Source organism: Dinoponera quadriceps, unplaced genomic scaffold (genome assembly GCF_001313825.1).
Source record: "Dinoponera quadriceps isolate SergipeBrazil2010 unplaced genomic scaffold, ASM131382v1 scaffold1872, whole genome shotgun sequence".
NCBI lineage: Eukaryota > Metazoa > Arthropoda > Insecta > Hymenoptera > Formicidae > Dinoponera > Dinoponera quadriceps.
The window spans coordinates 118,481-133,322 of NW_014555944.1; the positions used below are offsets into that span (position 1 = coordinate 118,481).

Genomic DNA, 14,842 nt, shown 5'->3' on the forward strand with positions numbered 1-14,842 from the left:
GCTCGCTCGGCCAGGAGCTTTCTGAACGATGAAACCAGACGCGCTCCTGCGCGAAAGAAACTGAATCAGGCTCTTCGTTATTCTTAATGCGGAAAAGGACGTCACTTTAAAGCGATTTTCAAGCACGATCAGAAATAACGAGCAGTTAACAAGCATCATCTATCATTCACAATTCGCAGGAATTTCTTTGGATTCCGGAGGAACCCTTTATTGCATGAATGCCGAGGAAGAATGAATCACTCGCGTTTGAAAATTGCGCGTGAGTCCATTTCGATGAAATAATGTGATACGCGTGAAAAAGATCTATCGAAAATGTTTCACTAATTAAATCATAAAATGTGTCGTGACTATCGGCTTCATATCGGCATACCGGAAGCGATTGCATCGCAGACAATTTTACTGAAACACGTAGCACCGCGGAAAATTCAATGTAAAATGCGATGATCTCTCTCTCTCTCTCTCTCTCGGTTTCATAATATTGTTAAAATATTTTCATGCCCACGGCGCTACGCGAGCGAGTGATGAATGTTTCGCGTGGAAATTGCAAAAAACTATCTCATGGTTGCACATGCAAATCAGGTACTATTATATAGCATTTATACAACGAGAAATTATGAAACGTTTTTTTTTTTAACGCGCAGACATTCACTGTACATGGCTTTCAACGTGCAACCAAGTATTCGACAGAGGATAGAAGAATTTCTTTTTTTATAAAAAGCAATTATCTCTCGTGTGTCACCGTTGACTTCTTCATAAAAAAAACTCGTCACGTTCGCGACAGGCCCCCATTTGTTGTGTATCCCTGACTCGGTTTAGCCGGCCACCATTGATTTATCCCAGTTGCATCAGCCCAAGGGAGAAGGACATTTACATGTCGTTTTCATCGGGAATTCGAATAAACGCTAGAGATGCAAATTCGTGCCGGCGGTAAAGCGCAATTTAACGATCTGTAAATAACCGATAATTAAACGCACATCAATTGTCCGTGAACGATATCGCTGGATCTACCGTTTGTACATTCGCTCAAGGCTCAAGGAACGTTGCCCCCTGTCTACTCGCATCCGGTCGTTTTGATCGATCGTCCGTGTGCACAACCGGGTCTCCGCAAACTTGTCGAAGGTGATCACTCGGACGTCGCCTCCCTATCTAAAGGCGAAATGTAAATTTTCAACCGGCACACCGCTACGTGTACATCGGCTTTTTCTCTCTTATCACCGGCCAGACCTTGCGCGTCGGCCGTGCCTCAAGTTGCGAACGCGTGTTCGTGATGATCGCGAAAAAAAAGGGTAGTGGTTACGCGATCGTCTCGCCTTGACGAAGTGTACACGTGCACACGTACACACATATACGCATATGGAACAAGGAAATCAATTTCTTTATTACCCCGCTGCCATATAAATAAGAAATTTTATGCTAGCGCGACGAGATTACTCCTCGCACGTGGAACTTCACGTGACGTATTAACGGCTGATATTTCGTTATTTCATTGGATTATTGCACAGCGATCGGGATTCTTTTCCGAAGGACTCTGCATAAACTGCATAGAAACGTTCTGTTTGTTTTCTTTTTCATTTCATCAGAGCTGGTCGTTTACTTAAACGAGGTCGCACGAATATACCTTGATATTACCATTGACCAGGCGTTATCCTTTAACTAGGGACTAGTTTCCGCGCTAGTTTCAAGTCTCGTTGCATATCTAATCGCGAGCGGGAACGAATCCCGAGTTGTGTAACTTTAGGCTCTACAACCGTTATAGAGATTGCGCGAAACAAATGGCACGAGGCGCGCCGCACATATGTGATAAACGTGATTTACTTATTCGCGCGGAGACACGTAGGAGGGACAAGGCTGTATCGGAGACGGGGAAAAAAGTCAGTCGGCGGTGTAACGGAAAGAGGGTAAAGACATGATCGTTCTCGATGAACCTCATATTTTATTTTTAACTCGCCTATCACTCACACTCCGGCGTACGTTGTCATCTAATTAGCCGAGGAGGTGTAAAGGAAAAAAAAAACGAACGGGTAGAGTTACTTGGCGTCTAAGAGGCTTACATTATTGAAAATCCGCGGACATACCAGGGCGACGCGCCGCCACGTAGTAGCTATTAATCGCATGATGCTTATCTACATTGCTCGAGTCACGCAGATACACGCACATGTATATACGTGCATTCTGTATGTGCACTGCACAACAATGCACAATTTCCACAGCAGTCCCGATCGCGAGCGGCCGGACTTCGTATGGTGTTTCTCTCCGCAGGATGCGCCGACGGCGAGGACAAGAGTGACTTGTGAGATACCGAGCTAACCAATCGACCATCCACCCCGTCTTACGGAACAATCCTGCAAGAGAATTCGCATTTTTGTTGACCGTCACCAAGCGTATTTTGTATACCCTCCCCGATAAGAAAAATCGAGGTCGCGCTCATCCCAGTCTGGCACCGCTGTTTTTACTGCTTCTCGCATTATTGCTGCGTGATGGTGTCCTTGGTACGTATTCAACCGCTATCTCTCTCTCTCTCTCTCTCTCCTCTCTCCCTTTGTCGTGAGATCGCAAACGCGAAACACTCCAGGCAACGACTCGTCGAGCTACAAGCCTACTGGAGCACGAGACCGATCTTGCCGGGTGTCATACTGGGGCAACGCCAGTTGTAAAGGTAATATTGAAGATTCCCGTCGCCGATGCCGAACTTAAGGGGCTCCAAGAATTCCTTGTTGTCCATAAGATCCAGAGCGTTGAACACGTCGAAACCCAACTGCAAGCGAAGATCACACTTAACGCACGTCGTTTGCGAACATTTATTTCCGCGTTAAGAACACGCGAAGTAGACTCACATCACGGGCGGATATCAAAGCGTCCATCATCAGCTCGAGCCAGGGCGTCACAGTGGACACGTTGTAGAAACTGTACGCGGCTCTGAGGGTCTTATGCGTCTGATGGTGCATGATGGAGCTCGGCAAAGTGTAGTAGCTCACCATGTCCGTGATCTTTCCCTCATTCTCCACCACGAAACTGTTAATAATGCCGGTTTGTGGCAAAAACCAGTGCTGGAACTCCTCGACCGAGAATACCGGGGCGAGGTCGAACTTCTCCAGATACTGCAAGATGAATACATTGCAACGACCGAACATATGTATCGCGTGTGTGCTCTGTTTTGATACTTGCCTCGGTTAATATCTTATGCGCTTGCGGCACGTCCGCGTAGACCAGCTTTCTGAAACCCGGTACTTTCGGGTTATCTGGCAGTTTGTATAGCTTTAGAGTCCTCTGCATTGTCATGTTGCGAGTGAGATGAGAGAATTTGATGTCGATTAGCTTCCTTGGATTTAAGGATCGATGCCAGTACCTAAGATGTACGATTACCGTCGATTAATATTTCAACATTAACAGGGAGGAATTGATTCCAAGCGATTTGTATGCACACCTGCACGTCGCGATCGGTTTTGGTAGAACAACACCGGCAGTGTACACGGCTTGAAAGATACCCTTCAGATTGACCCTCCTTGTGATCTCACGTATTAACACGGGCGCGACTCTTTTCGATCTCAGCTTCTTGTGTACACACAGGAAGTTAATCTCCACCATTTTCTGCGTACTGTAAACATTACCGACGTTACGACGTAGCAAGGAGGTGAAGTGCGCCACGAGTACACGTATGCATGTGTCGAACTCACTGATTGTAAACGCGCAGAGTAGCTGGAATAGCGGAAATAAAACCGACTAGACGTCCGCTTTTGCTCACTCGCACGCCACAATGCCATTCCTTGCACCAGCCTGGAGGTTGCAATGCCCATTTCAAAAAGTACGGAGGGTAATCGAATCTAAACATCGCATCGTCATCCTCCACGTAATTCTCTGAAAGTAGTGTGTATAATTCTGCTAAGACCAGAGGGTCATCTAAGTTCAAGGTGTCCCATTGAAAGTCAGCAGGTAACGAGTATGGCTCTTCCCTGACGGATGTTTTATCAGGCTCGATTGCTTCGTTGCGTACAATTTTCTCATCTGAAGAATAATAACAAGAGTATGTCCTTGGAGAAATGCGTCATGATTCTTTCAACATGAGTGGAAAGCGGTCAAGCAAGTTTGAAGCAGACATAGTATATCTTTCCATAGTTACATCGCTAATAATAATTTCAAAGTAATAATCAATTAGCTTCTTGTCGCGTTTTTGATTGAGGTTAAAGGAAAAAAAAGTTGGGAAAACTACCTATCAAACATGATAACATATTAATGACTTGAAATAAAATATCAATAATGTCTCTGATGTCAATTTACCATTAAGATTACTGGATAAGAACAGATACTAAAAATATATACTGTCCAGTGTTTTTGATCTTTTATTGTAGAATATATTATTTGAATAGTATTGTACAAAATATTAGCAATACAGTTAATATAAGAATGAAACAAATATATGTGATTTGCTTATTTACCCATTTTTGGTACTGGCTGTGTACTCCAAAATTGATAAGGCTTTTGCATGGCTTCCTCCTGAGTTTTGGCAGGTTTTTGTTGCATATTGAATACCTCCATCGCCATCTGAATATCCTTTATAGAGATATTGCACGCGCTAGGCATCTTTTTCTCTTCCTTGTTATTGTTAATATTTTCACTTGACGCGTTCGTCGCCTGACTCTTTTTCTTCCGAGCCTGTTTCTTCTTGAAACTGTGTGTGGCAAAATAACGAGGGATCTACCGAAACTGTTTGATTTTTCTCACGGTTATCAATAATCAAAAAATTAATTCAAACAACTTGGGTTGGTAAATTCAAGTGGGTCAATTTGGCAACGGCAGTCGCCGTGTGAATCTGCAAAAAATATCGGTTTGCCTCCGTTTACCTCGAATTTAATTATAAACTCGGTGAAAAGAAATAACAGAGCTGTCACCAACTCGCGATCCGGTCGTGGCCTTTGAATTCTGTTTATTTACACATGAATCGATCGATAATCGTCGAAAAGCGCAAGATTGCAATTCTCAACAACATCGATTAAGTATCCAGCGGTAAAATATATCGCATCGAAACAGGATGATTACAAGCAAATATCGGGCATGAGTCGCGGACGAAAGTCATTTCGAACGAAACCCGTGGTCGATTCGAAAATGACCGTTTCGCGTGAAGCCACGATCGAATTTGCCACGTCAATACGTCTGAAATGATCGTCAATAATTCGTGTTCACGAATTGTCCACCGGGCAACCCGTCAAACGAATATAGGTTAAGATGAGGGAGGTAGGGTATGGAACGATCGAACGTGCAAAAGTCGGAGCCGCGATCACCCGTTACCGAAACCTGTCGCGTACCTCTTATGCCGCGCGTCTTTCTCATGATCCTTCTCATCCTTCTTAGCGTCTCGTTCTGCGATCTCACTCAACTCCTCCATTTTCACACGGTATGATACAATAGCGCAACTGCGAGCGACTCCAAGTTAGCTTCGATGTTGATGAAGCAAAGCCGTCGATGATCATGCGCGAACGACGGGAAGTGAACAGCAGCGCCCTCTGCATTCGTGCATACACATAAATTTTAAATCGCTAAAAATGAAAATATTAATCTTTACAACGATCGATTTAATGCAAGTCAAACAGAGTACTTGTCGATAAATTACTGTGTACATACGTTACATCGATGGCAAGAAAGATATAAAATTCGCGAAAATCTTCCTGCGAAAATGGAGTTGTATATATTTTTTTCATTATCCGACACTTTGTTAAAATAATTTTGCAAAAAAGTACGAAATAAGCACGCGACAACGTGTAACGAGAAGGAACGCGGTATGAATCAATCTTTGCTCGCCTCGAGATAATAATCTCATGGTGGAAGGTGATTGGCTCTCGCGTATCTTGTTACTGTACAGCACACGTTATCGTTTCACATCCACAATAACGGTTACGGCCAGAAACCGTTCGTGCATAAATGTGGATGATATTGCACATTTTCATAAAATAAACAGAGTTATATACACTACCGTCTCCTATTGTCGTTTTAATATGGATTTTATCGTTGCGCATGCACCGCGCCGCGTGGCGCCATCGGAACGTACGTGGCGGAACACGAACGACGCTTCGAGATGTAGGCGCGCTTTTCCTTCGGTGGTAAGAATGCGGAACGGCGAAGTATCACACGGTGAACTTTGAACGCCGAACGACCTACTTTCCTCAAGTACGATTGCGATGACCACACGTGCATTGATTTCTGCAGCCTTTAAGTTTCTCTCCATTACCAGAGAAAATCCGTAAATTGATTTATGGTTTTATAATTATCTGTTTCTCGGCGGTAACTTATTGGGTCTGTTCTTTTTATCTGAATCGGCCGCACTAATTCAAGAAACTTACGCACACCGAAGTATCAGAATCTCGCACATACGTTTCATACGTTTTAAGATATATGTAAACATCTTGAACTAGCGTGGCGAACTCAACTAAAAAGAACAGACCAATTAATATATCAGATAACATAATGTCTAAAAATCGGGACAAAAGACGTCTTAAAAAAATTCGTAAATAAGATGTCTTTCTGACGTCTTATGCCCCGGTTTTAGACATTATGTTGTTTAAAATGTAACCTATAAGTAATCTAATACATAATCTAAAAGATATTCGAGAGATTTATCATCATTTGAAATAGATTAATAAGAAGAAAATTAAGAGACAGAGAAGATAACTCAGAAAGAGGCTAATAAACATCAATGATCAGTCAATGTTGATTATTCGTCAAAGGTACATCGTGCATTTGATCCCGTTTAATTATCTAGAACAGATATTACATACGGCTTACCATTCATATTATAATGTGATATTAATTAGTAACTATATAATTATAATAGTCATAATACCGCAATATCGCATAATAGTTACAATAAAAGCCGTAGTCCCTCACGCGCCCTCTGCAAATTACAAATTATACCAATTAACATCTGAAATGTCTATTTCTCTATTAAGAGACTATTATTCATTCGGCAATAACATTAGCATTCGTCACACACGAAACGCATTATTAGGTGTAATCGTCCGTCATGGTGTATGCTTTAGTCATATTTGGCGCAAATTTAAAGATTACGCATTCTAGATTATTAGATGAATTCACGTCGAACGAACGTTGGCAAGCGCGCGGACCGCGCATGCGCGTCACAATTCGCGCGGCTTCGCGTCGCCAACGGTCGCTGCGAAATCGTCCCGCGTTTCCGCGTTTTTTACCCGGCAAAAACACGTTTCGCGCGCGTGTCACTCATCGTGAATCTCGCGGTCAGCTTTAGCGCGACGTCTTGGCCCGTTAATTAGCGCGTGCCGGCCCGATCAGCCGCGTATCCGCGATCGCGAATCCGCCGTCCGATTCACGAACGCCAAGTGCGGTTATGGCGTCGATCGGCACGATAAAGCTGACCGTCGAGTAATCTACACCGCGTCGAGAATGAGCCGAGCGAGTCGATCAACGGCAGATCACCGGGGCAAATGAAGGTAAGCGATATTAATTAGCTGTTGGCACGCGGCATTTAAGCAGATGCGTAGCGTTGAACGCATCGTCGTGTCGGCTTGGCGTAAAACGATATCGCGTTATTGGTGTGCGAGTACACGAACACGTTACCGCTAGTCCATCATCGTGCATCATCGTTGCGTCGTGCCGGCGTTCCGCGCATAATCAGCCGTACTTTTTCCGAGTTTGCGAATCCGTCCGTCGGTGTTTATCCCGCGACAACTCGGGCATCAGTATTCGAGACGCGCCATTACGCGTGGTATTCGGCACTTTCGTCGTTCATGCAAGATGGCATACATTCCGCAGTTAGTGAAGTCGCGAACGGCAACTTCGCTCGTTACGGCGCGCGCCATTTTCGCGCGACTACGTGCCGAAAACGGTCGCTGCGGAAGTCGTCCCGCGTTCCTGCCTCTCTCGGCAAATGTGCGTTTCGCGCGTGAATCGGTTTCGCGGATATCGGGCTCGACGTTAGCGCGATGTCGGAGGTGTACGCAGTAAAAAAATATCTCCTATTTGTGTTGAAGCCGGTCCTTGTTCAAATATTTGGGTGGAATTTTCAACAAATCCGTGCGTTGACCTAACATGTTGTGTTTATGTTATTTCAATATGTATTTCGCGTTGAGTTGATATTTAACATGTGTAAGTATTAAAATAACACTTGTACACAGAAGAAAGACAGAAAAAATTAGTTTTAAATCAAGAATAGATATTCTCATGTATAAGCAAGGATATTATAATCTTCTTAGAAGATTTTTAGTTTTGATTTAATTGAATTTGCATGGAGATGCAAGTATTATTTGCATTCAATTCAAGACTTAAACTCTTCTAAGAATGTTATAATACTCTATATGAAAATATCTATCGTTGATTTATATAAAACTATTTCTTTTCTGTGTATTAAAATCACACATTTTACGTGTCGATTAACATTATTTTTGATGGGTAATTTTGTGTTAATTTTTAACGCGATATTTATGTTACTTTTTAACATATTCACCGTGTATTAAATTAACACGGAAATTTGTGTGAACGGCTTGAGATATGTGAAATGGGTTAAATTTAATACAAAATATTTTATTGTGTATTAATTTAATAGATAGATAGATGTAATAAATAGTAAAGTAAAATAAAAATAGTAAAATAAGTAGTGAATAATAACGTATAATAAATAAAAAGTAAATTAATTAAATTACAGTTGCATTATATGGACAGTCGTTACCTAGTTAATTAGAAAATAAATAGTAAAAATAGTAAAATAGTAAAATAAAAATAGTAAAGTGTAACCTTGATCAAGCACGTACTCGCGATCTCGAGTCTGTCGTCCGTTGAGGCTCGATTCACGAACGCTAAGTGAGATTATGGCGGCTGCAATGATCGGTACAAGACTGACGCAATTATTGCCGCGGATATCGTTCTGCTTAATACTTTCTTCGTATTTTACGTGCAAACCGGACGCGTGTCAGTGCGTTAATTAGCGTTAATGTAGTCTCGATCAGTCGCGTGTTTGCGGCCGCGAGTCCGTCGTTCGTCAATGCTCAATTCTCGCACGGAAAAAAGGAATTGGCTGTCCACATAATACAACTGAAATTTAATTACCAGACCTAGTTTTTAGCTACAGGAACTAAAAGCTAGCTAAAGAATTAGCTAAATAAATTAAATTACAGTTGCATTATATGGACAGTTGTTACCTAGTTAATTAGTTTTTATCTAGGGGTTAGTTTTAGCTGTGAAAGTTACTTATTTTCTCCCGTGCGGTTGTGGCCATTACGGCTGTTGTTGGTTTACCGAAACATTCGAAGCGATAGTCAGGTACACAACGTGTTTCGACGTGAGTTACGCAGTGAAAAATATTGTGTTAAAAGCGGTCCACTGAAATGTTCGAGTTACTTTAACACGGGGAATGTCTTGAATGGTACACAGATATAATGATATGTTAATATATTCGTAACGTATTTTGTTAAAGCAACACAAAATTTCAGTGGACCGTTTTCAACACGAAATTTAATAGCGTGCAGCTCACGTCGAAACACGGCGAAAACGGTGAGTTGGTAAACGGTGGAGAAACACCTCGGCAAATTAAGGTAAGCGATACTAATTAGCCGTGAGGGCGCGTTGTTCGAGTAGATGCGCGTGTTTAACGCAACCACATCGATCCGAAATGAAACGATCCGAGCGTTATTAGTACGAATATGAATGGCAACGCCGTAGCATGGATCGTCGTTACAGCGTGTTAATTGTGACGTGCGCGTAATTAACCGCGTTTTCTCGGTCGCAATGGCGCGGTCCGATGGTGGGCTGCGTCGAGGTTTGCAATATCACCTGAGGTCACCGTTGAACTGTTAGATATAAATAATTCCTTTATAAATGAAAGATTACAATTAGCCGTGTGTGCGCACGGCGCAAAGTAAATTCGCCAAGCAATTTTTTCGGAATGAGAGATTTGCGAAAGGGAAACCGAAAAAATAACCGTTTTTCACGCGGAGTGTAATTCCGTGATTAATTGCATACCGAATGTTATTACAGTCCGCCGGCCTCAAACGTATCGAAAACGATGCGTGCAGAGCGAACAGGTTCGCCGGTGGGCGCGATTGCAATTAAACGCGGTTTCCGCCCCGGCCGTATCCGTATCCATGTGACTGCCTTGATGGACTTGAGGCCACAGCGTTTCAAGCAGAAATTGACGCCGATGGAACAGCTGATGGACCTGGTGGCGCGGATGCTGCGTCGGCGCAACGTTCGGTGAGCGAACTCAATGAATTTATTGCATTATTTATGCGACAAATTATTCGCACTTGTCGCGAGGACAAAAATGTTCCTCGAGCTCGCGCGTCGAATCTGTTTGCCGAGATAAATCGGTTACAAGTGCAAACGGACGTAACGAACGGCGTTAAAAAGAGTCGGGCGAAATCTAATCTGAGACGTGACGGGGACTGAGAGAGAGCGACAAGTGACAAGTATAATTTTCTTTATTTCATTACCAACAGTATTCTTACATCATGCCGAAACAATGTATAGTGTCTATATCGTAATATATATTTATGTAATCGTTAATAATTGTAATAGCGGTAAAGAGTCAGTAGTAGGCGAGTCCGCGTAGATGTGTGAATAATCGTTACGGATAATTCGAATTCGTTTCCGGCGCGTAAGTTACAGCTGCGACGCAACGCGTCAACTGCAGCTTTGAACACTTTTCACCGAAAGTATCGATGCAACGAGTTTTACCGGTTACTTTGACCAATTACGGCCTACATCGATCATACGCTCTTAATTGTAACAAACATTTTACATGCGGCGCACGCAACGCCGGTGATGCGTAAAATTAAATAAATCAATTTGTTCAATTTTCCAGCAAATTAAACCAGTTAAATATTTGTGCATCTCGCAAATATTTTGTTGGCAAGAAGTCGGGTGAATTAAATTTTTGAATGATTTAATACACACCAGTAACTTTATTACGGCGCATTCTAATTTCATTATTCCCACTCGCCAATGCCGGTAGACTCGTGTTGGGCTTCAGATCTCGCGAAAGAGGGGGGTACACACCGAGTACAGAGCGAGTACGTGGGTCGTCACGGTAAACTACATCTTAGTGTTAATAGTAGTCTTTATTGCGAGTTGCCTAGATTGTCGTGGGGTCTCGGAACGGAAACGAATTCGGATCTATCGGTCTCCTCCGGGTCCCTCTCAGACCGTACTCTTGTGCCTTAAGTTCCTTCTACCGAGGCATAGCGACTACCGATACTACGACGAGAAAACAATTCCTTTTGCCATCACGGGGGACCCGATTAGTTCGAAGGGTCCCCGATTAATAACGTCTCGGACAGCGCGGAACGGCGCCAAGTTTTTCGACCTCTCTTTGCCCGGATCTCCTGGAACCGCTCCCAAGCGGTCCCTCCTCCTCCTCCTCGCGGACATTCTATCCCCGAAACGAACGTGTTTCGCTCTTCTGCCATGCTCGAAACACGCCACAAGCGCTCGGTAAATTCGGCCGACGTATGCGAAACGACGTGTGCAAGCGCGCACGTCAAGATTATGCGGTTCCCATTGAGGTTACCAGGCGAGAGTGTCGAAACGAGAGTACGAAAAATAGAGCGATTAGCGTTCTCTTCCAAACAACTGGACGACTGTCGCCGAGAGGATCGGCGTGACGGGCGCGGAAAGTCGGCGCTAAGTGGTCCCCCCCCGTGGCGGGGAAGTTCCTCGGTAAGCTTGGTCGGAATTCAGACGGCGGTGTCGGGTGTTTCGCGTAGTTAGTTAGGCGTTAGACGTGAATCTACGGAGGAATCACAGAAGAGAACATTCACGCGCGTTCGCCGAGCGATCCGGCGGCATGACGTTCAAGTCGCACGCCTGCATCATCCTCGATACCAGCGCGCGATTTCCGCGCTGTCCGCTTCGCGGTTAGTGTTTGCTGCTTCCTCAGCAATGATATGCATAGAAGAGCGAGGCGGGAAGCCAGAGCAAGCTGGACCCGTAGAGCCGCGTCGCCGCGTCGACCCCGTTTCTGCCGGGCCGTTTGCGCTTCGATTTCGACTTGGCGCGCCGTTTGCGCGAGTAGATCGCGTTAGTGGCGTTAGTCGGCGACTCGATATTGCAGTAGCTCTCGTCGCAACAGCTTATGCAGATCTGGAACGAAATAACCGAATTTATTTCACCCGGCTCCGTCGGTCTTTCTCTCTGTTCTTCTCTCTCTCTCTCTTTATTTATTTATTATATCGTCCTCTTCGTCACACTCCTTCGCTCTCTCTCTCTCTCTCTTTCTCTCGCTCTTTAATTTTTTTATCTTTCAAAAAACCTTCCCCGGGCACACGACAAAATTCGCTATTTCGCACCTGCTGCGTGTCCACGGGAATGCAACCGACCGACGCTGGCCCGCATTCCTCGCTGCTGGCGCAACTCTTGCTTACCTGGAACGAAAGGAAGCGAGGGTAGCGCGTGAATGAAAACGACGAAGAGATTCTGCGAGCGTGTGGATTTTCGATAGCCGCGACGGGAAGTCGCGACGAACGCTACGCGCGGTCTGCGTCATCGCCGGGTGCGCGGCTGAATAATTTCGGAGCGATTAGCGCGAGAGACGGCACGAAGGTGGAACCTCGCTCCATCGACATTTATGTCCCCCGACGCGCTCGAGCTGTTAATCCCGCGCGAATTAGGTGGATGGAAGTAACATATTAATTAAACGGTTAGTTCTGTCATCGGTAATGCGCGGCATTAAATTATCGTGCATTATCGCCATCAAACGTCGGAACGCAGAAAGTTCCATCAAAGTTCATCCGCTGGTACACCGACTGGACTCGAGAAGAGCGCTTAAGCTCGAGAGGGCCATCCATCTCGGCGTCCAGGCTCGAATCCGTTCGCGTAACTTCGTTCATTAATAGCCCGAAAATCGATTATACCCCTAATGTAAGTCAATTAGCCAAATACGATAACCTTTAATTGATTTTATCCGAACGTGCGTGCGCCATGCTCGGCGTTAATGGAATTTACTCCGTACGGGAGAGTCGATCGTTTGTTATTGTTAGTTCGCTCTTCTTTTTTTTTATGTTTGCTTTTTTTTGCGTATTGTTTTCGTTGCTGTCTCGTGCCGAGAGTGCGATTTTCATTTGCTCGCGCAAGGCAACTGGCACTCTCCCTCCGACCTGGTCAGCCGGAGACATCAAAATACATCAGAGAAAACGCTGGGGGGGAAAAGTTTCGCGATAGTAGAAACGGAAGAAAAATTTAGGAGCGATTTTAAATTCGAAAGTTTCCTGCCGCGCGCGCGAAGAGAACAAATACCTACTTATGAAGTTTTTAATATCGTATAACTTCTTCTCAAATGTCCCTTCGTGTATCTTACAGTCCCGGCGATATTCTTTAGAATGAAATACGAGTCAGGGGCTTACCAGCCCTAAATGCACGATAAGGCGCGTATAAAAACATAGCTATCTCTTATTTTGAACCGGTCGACGATATATTCGAAATTATAAAAATCGGAGGGGGTGGACAGTTACGAGCGCGCCTCCTCGCATAGTGATATCGCGAAAGCGAACAAGTGGGGGGGAAAAAAGGAAGTTTTCTTGCCAAGACGCTGTTCCCTCGGCTGTCCAGAACGTGCAGCGATCGGCAGAAATCACGGCCGCCCGCCGGACACGGTGTATCTATCGCCCATTCGTTGCACATCTGCAAGCATAGAAACGGGAACATCCTCGATGCAAATTCCACGTATAAAGATCAGTTTCTTATATTGGCAATATCGACCGCGTGTGCGTCCCCCCCCCCCCCCCNCGCAAAAAACGAAATGACGTCGGCACAACAAGGCGCACAACTGCGAATATGCAAAATGAAATATTTATTCCCCTGGGCGCGGGCGCGCGCGTGCACGTTATTACATTCATTTTAATCGGAGCAATTACGCGGTTATATATATTTCACAAAAAGCCGAGGCTAACGGAGCGTTATTTATTTTACTGAAATTTCGTCAATTTCCTGCGGGTAATCGCGAATTTATGGACGGCGCGATAAACGGGGCGCGTTTTCGCAAAGAAAAAGGGCGTAAGCGGAAAAAGCGGGGTCGGAGATAAGACGGTTACCGCGCGAGAGAGAAGAAGCGGGACGCAATAAGGGGAGTTTAGAATAAACCAAAATCGATGGCGGAACGATCTGCAGGCTTCTGCGAAATTGTGACCGGACTCGGCGCGATAGAGCCATTACGGACTCTTAAGGGAGCGTTTAATGGACTCGTCGATACCTGGTTATCGCTGACGTTGACGCAAGTGTAGCACGTTAGACCTGCAACAGAGAGAGGTGTACTAAGTAAGTGCGTCGCCGGGACAATCAGGACGACAGAGGGGGGGGAAGGAGGGGAAGGAAGGTGTTGAAGACGCGAGTGGGTAGCTCTTAATTGCAGCTGTCGTCGCGCCCGTGAGAGATACGGAAATTCTATTTGGAGAAAGAAAATTAAAGGGAACATACATCCGAAGATTAAGCGAGTTTAGCTGTCTAGCCGTCGAAAAGTTAACAAGCCGGTCTAAGTTTAAACAAGCCGACTTCCAAGGTGGGACTTCGCGCGGACTCGCCCGGGACGATGTGTCTTATGCAAAACTTAGATTCGCGGGCGCAAACTTACGCCGTGATTTTACCGTTCGCGATCGAGGAAGTCCCCTTCGGTGCGGCTGGCGAACGCGCGTCGCGGGTGTACAAGGACCACGACGGCGTCATTGATGGGAAAGGTTGCGATACGTGTGCGAAGTTGGTAGGAAGGATAAGTTCGGAGATTAGTGGCGTTCGATTGCAGGATCGGCCAGCCGGGATAAACTCGAGTTAGCCGAGTAAATCATGGTCCCGTTCGACTCTTTTCTCCTCTTCCACCTCCCCCCTCCCCCCCCCCCCC

At 45.0% G+C, this 14,842-nt stretch overlaps 2 protein-coding genes across 3 annotated transcripts in view; both read right to left on the reverse strand.

Moving 5' to 3' along the window:
• Window positions 1–1,913: 1,913 nt before the first annotated feature.
• LOC106745973 (glycylpeptide N-tetradecanoyltransferase 2) lies at window positions 1,914–5,461 on the reverse strand. Its single transcript, XM_014622050.1, has 7 exons — window positions 5,301–5,461; window positions 4,434–4,666; window positions 3,675–4,002; window positions 3,425–3,595; window positions 3,166–3,346; window positions 2,835–3,098; window positions 1,914–2,755 (listed from the first exon to the last, which is right to left on the reverse strand). The coding sequence occupies exons 1-7, from the start codon at window positions 5,378–5,380 to the stop codon at window positions 2,597–2,599; spliced, it is 1,416 nt and encodes a 471-aa protein (XP_014477536.1). The 5' UTR covers window positions 5,381–5,461; the 3' UTR covers window positions 1,914–2,596.
• A 4,957-nt stretch (window positions 5,462–10,418) lies between these two features.
• The window catches only part of LOC106745976, a 25,916-nt gene continuing 21,492 nt past the window's right edge, over window positions 10,419–14,842 (reverse strand). For both annotated transcript variants that reach the window (XM_014622058.1, XM_014622059.1), the window contains exons 3-6: window positions 14,201–14,241; window positions 13,534–13,632; window positions 12,303–12,377; window positions 10,419–12,096 (exon numbers count right to left, since the gene is read on the reverse strand). In XM_014622058.1, coding sequence (XP_014477544.1) covers window positions 11,890–12,096; window positions 12,303–12,377; window positions 13,534–13,632; window positions 14,201–14,241 — 422 coding nt within the window. In that variant the 3' untranslated portion in view covers window positions 10,419–11,889. The remainder of the gene's footprint in view (window positions 12,097–12,302; window positions 12,378–13,533; window positions 13,633–14,200; window positions 14,242–14,842) is intronic.

Excerpts from the sequence above, each read along its gene's own strand:
- LOC106745973 (XM_014622050.1), bottom strand. The coding sequence starts at position 5,380 with ATGGAGGAGTTGAGTGAGATCGCAGAACGAGACGCTAAGAAGGATGAG. Across the intron at positions 4,667-5,300 it reads AAAGACGCGCGGCATAAGAG|TTTCAAGAAGAAACAGGCTC; the intron begins GTACGCGACAGG and ends TGCCACACACAG. Across the intron at positions 3,099-3,165 it reads CGCATAAGATATTAACCGAG|TATCTGGAGAAGTTCGACCT; the intron begins GCAAGTATCAAA and ends TTCATCTTGCAG.